The following is a 2,873-nucleotide window of genomic DNA, read 5'->3' on the forward strand; positions in this document are numbered from 1 at the left end:
TTTTTTATTATGAAAAATCAAAAAAGTATTACTCCCTTCGTTCTTATTTATATTCACCAAATAAATTTCTACTTTATCATTTATACTCACCAAATTTAAAGTAATAATAAATTTTATATTGGTGAGAATAATAAATTTTAAAAAGTAATGATGTGATTATAAATTTTATTTACATATGAAACAAATGGTTAGTAGATATAAATGTGGGGTTGTTTTAACAAAATATAAACTCATGGATCAATTATTGTATTAAAATATCTCAAATCATGATATGGAATCACATGGTGATTCCATATCATGATTTTTGGAGAATATGGTATCACCTCTCATGATATGGAATCAGCGTAAAATCGCATGTCCAAACGCTGATTTCATCTGACGACACCATATCGTGATATGGTATCGCATGGCCAAACGCCTACTTAGTATCGCCAGGAAATTGTAACACCCCAAAAAAAAATTCGAACTAAGACTCGAACCGTTCATCGTAGTGAGTGAGATTTTACCGAGGAATTAAAATTTCTTAAGTGTTAAGGTCACTAGATGTAGCACCTTGAGTTCCAAAAAGAATTAAATTGGAAATAGCAAAATCTGAAATTTTTGCAAGTTAAGCTAATTATGAGTTTTGGGTTGACTTCAAATGATCATAAATCCTAGCTCAGGATGATTTAGGTGTGTTACCAGATACCGTAGGAAATACCTTTGAATTATCTTTCCAAAGCCGCCGAGTTTGCTAAGTTTCGAGGTCGGATGACTGAGATATGGCCTTTTGAAGATAGTCTGTCCAGTTAAGGAAAGTTAGCCGAAAATAAAGAGGGGTATTTTGGTCTTTTCCTTACCCAAACAGATTTGTTTCATTTTTAGTAATATTTTAGAGGTGTTGTGGCAGAAATCACTTGGTTGGTTCGTTTACTTGCTGATCTTGGTGTTCCTTCTCCTCTACCTGTTCCTCTTCATTCTGATAGCCAGGCAACCATTCACATCGCCAAGAATCCGGTGTTCCACGAACGCACCAAACATGTGGATCTGGATTGTCATTTTGTGCAACAACAATACCTTTCCGGGCTCATTTCTTTGAATTTTATCCCTTTAACTGCTCAATTGGCTGATGTGTTCACAAAGCCCCTTACTGGGACAGTTCATCGATCCTTCCTAGACAAGTTGGGGATTGTTTCACCACCCTCCAACTTGAGGGGTGTGTGTGTGTGTGTTGGAATATCAGGAATATCAGGCCCAACTAATTAATTGGACAAAAGGAATTTGGGTTCATTTGTTAAAGGCCCAGCTGATGATAACAATATGTGTACATAGGAGTATTCTCTCTTACAAGTTTGTTTTAAGTTTGTTAGAACCTAACCTATAGTACAGGGACACCTGTATAGAATATAGCTATTTTTCTTCTCTTCTACTTGTATAAATGGAATGGAGCACTGATCAATAAAATACACAGAGAAAATTTCCCATAATTCTTCTCATTTACAACATGGTATATCTGATTAGGTTCAGTTTTATAATCCTAGTTTACGCCTAGGGTTTTAGTTGAGAGTTCAAGAAGAGAGAAGAGGAGAAAAGAGGAAAGGATGAAGGCGTTCGTCGATGTTCTTGAGAGTTATTATGGATTGTCGCCATGGGTTTGATCCCTAAGAGGTATGTAAGCTTCCATAGTGTTGGGTTCTTTCACCCACACACCAATCATGACTTATTCAGCGTAATTTTGTTCTTGAAATTTAAAGATTAGAGTTCTTGATGAGTTCTTGATAAGTGTTTTTGAAGTTTCATTAAGTTTTGATGTAAGATTCTGCTTGGGTCAACTTTAAACGATCATATCTGTTAGAATATTAAGAGTTACGTGAGACATAACCTATACAATTAAAGGTAATTGAATCTACTTTCCAACCCCACCAATTTCACGTCAATCCAATATTTGAGTAAAAAGTTATGACTATTTTAGTAACCAATACAGTGCTGTTACGAATTGGCCGACGGGAAAACATTAAAAAGGGTTGTTTTTGTTCTTTTACCTCCAATAAAACCCTAAACGAATTTTTTGACTAATAAAAGGCTCAAAACAATCAGATTTTCATCTTCACTAATGAAAATCATAATTCTTGGCCATAGAGATTTCAAGAAACTAATTCAAGAATCTCAAGAAAAGTTCTCTTGATTGTTTACCTGCAAGCTAGGGTTTCAAGAATCTTGTTCTTCTAGGTATGTAAGGCTATCATAGTGTTGGACTAGTTCGTCCTCACGCCCTACATCTACTTTCAGATCAGTAAAAGAGTAATCTATGATACTTTCCCTAGATTTGAGTATTCTTGAGATAAGTTGATTTTGAGTTCTTGAATTCACGTTTCTTTTAAAAGTTATATTCCTAATTATCGAATAGCTATATTGTTATTGAGATCCTTCATATCATGAATCATAACTCTTGAATTCATAATTCAGAATTCAAAATTCAAGAGAGAGTTAAGAGTAGAGTTCAAGGAAGCCTTTGAGTTCAATTGTGAATCCTTTGAGATCAACTATCGATTTGAACTAAGTTTTGAGGAAGTAAGTCAGAGAATGAGAAGAGTCACATACATGAGTTTCATAATGTTATGTAGACCTACGAGTCAAGTCGTTCATGCCCATAAATTCCGTATGAACTCCAGAAGTTGAGTACCTTCGAGAAGAGTAGTATCTTCAAGTTCTAAGTATTGAGTTCATAATCCCCTATGAGATTATATTTATAATCATGGCACTATTACATGTTACCCATGAAGTCCTTGAGTTGAATTGTTTATGCCCATAACTCTACATGAACATTATAAGTCGAACAATCTTGAGATGAGAAGTAGCTTTGAGTCCTTGAGTTGAGAAGTTCATGCTCATAA

The 2,873-nt window shown here is 34.7% G+C and overlaps 1 protein-coding gene across 1 annotated transcript in view; it reads left to right on the forward strand.

Moving 5' to 3' along the window:
• Nucleotides 1–1,245, forward strand: part of LOC102590475 (putative ABC transporter C family member 15) — a 16,687-nt gene extending 15,442 nt beyond the window's left edge. Inside the window, exon 11 of the mRNA XM_015306308.1 lies at nt 876–1,245. Within this exon, the coding sequence (XP_015161794.1) occupies nt 876–1,245 (370 nt within the window). The remainder of the gene's footprint in view (nt 1–875) is intronic.
• The last annotated feature ends 1,628 nt before the right edge of the window (nt 1,246–2,873 follow it).

Source organism: Solanum tuberosum, unplaced genomic scaffold, assembly GCF_000226075.1.
Source record: "Solanum tuberosum cultivar DM 1-3 516 R44 unplaced genomic scaffold, SolTub_3.0 scf00027, whole genome shotgun sequence".
Classification (NCBI taxonomy): Eukaryota; Viridiplantae; Streptophyta; class Magnoliopsida; order Solanales; family Solanaceae; genus Solanum; species Solanum tuberosum.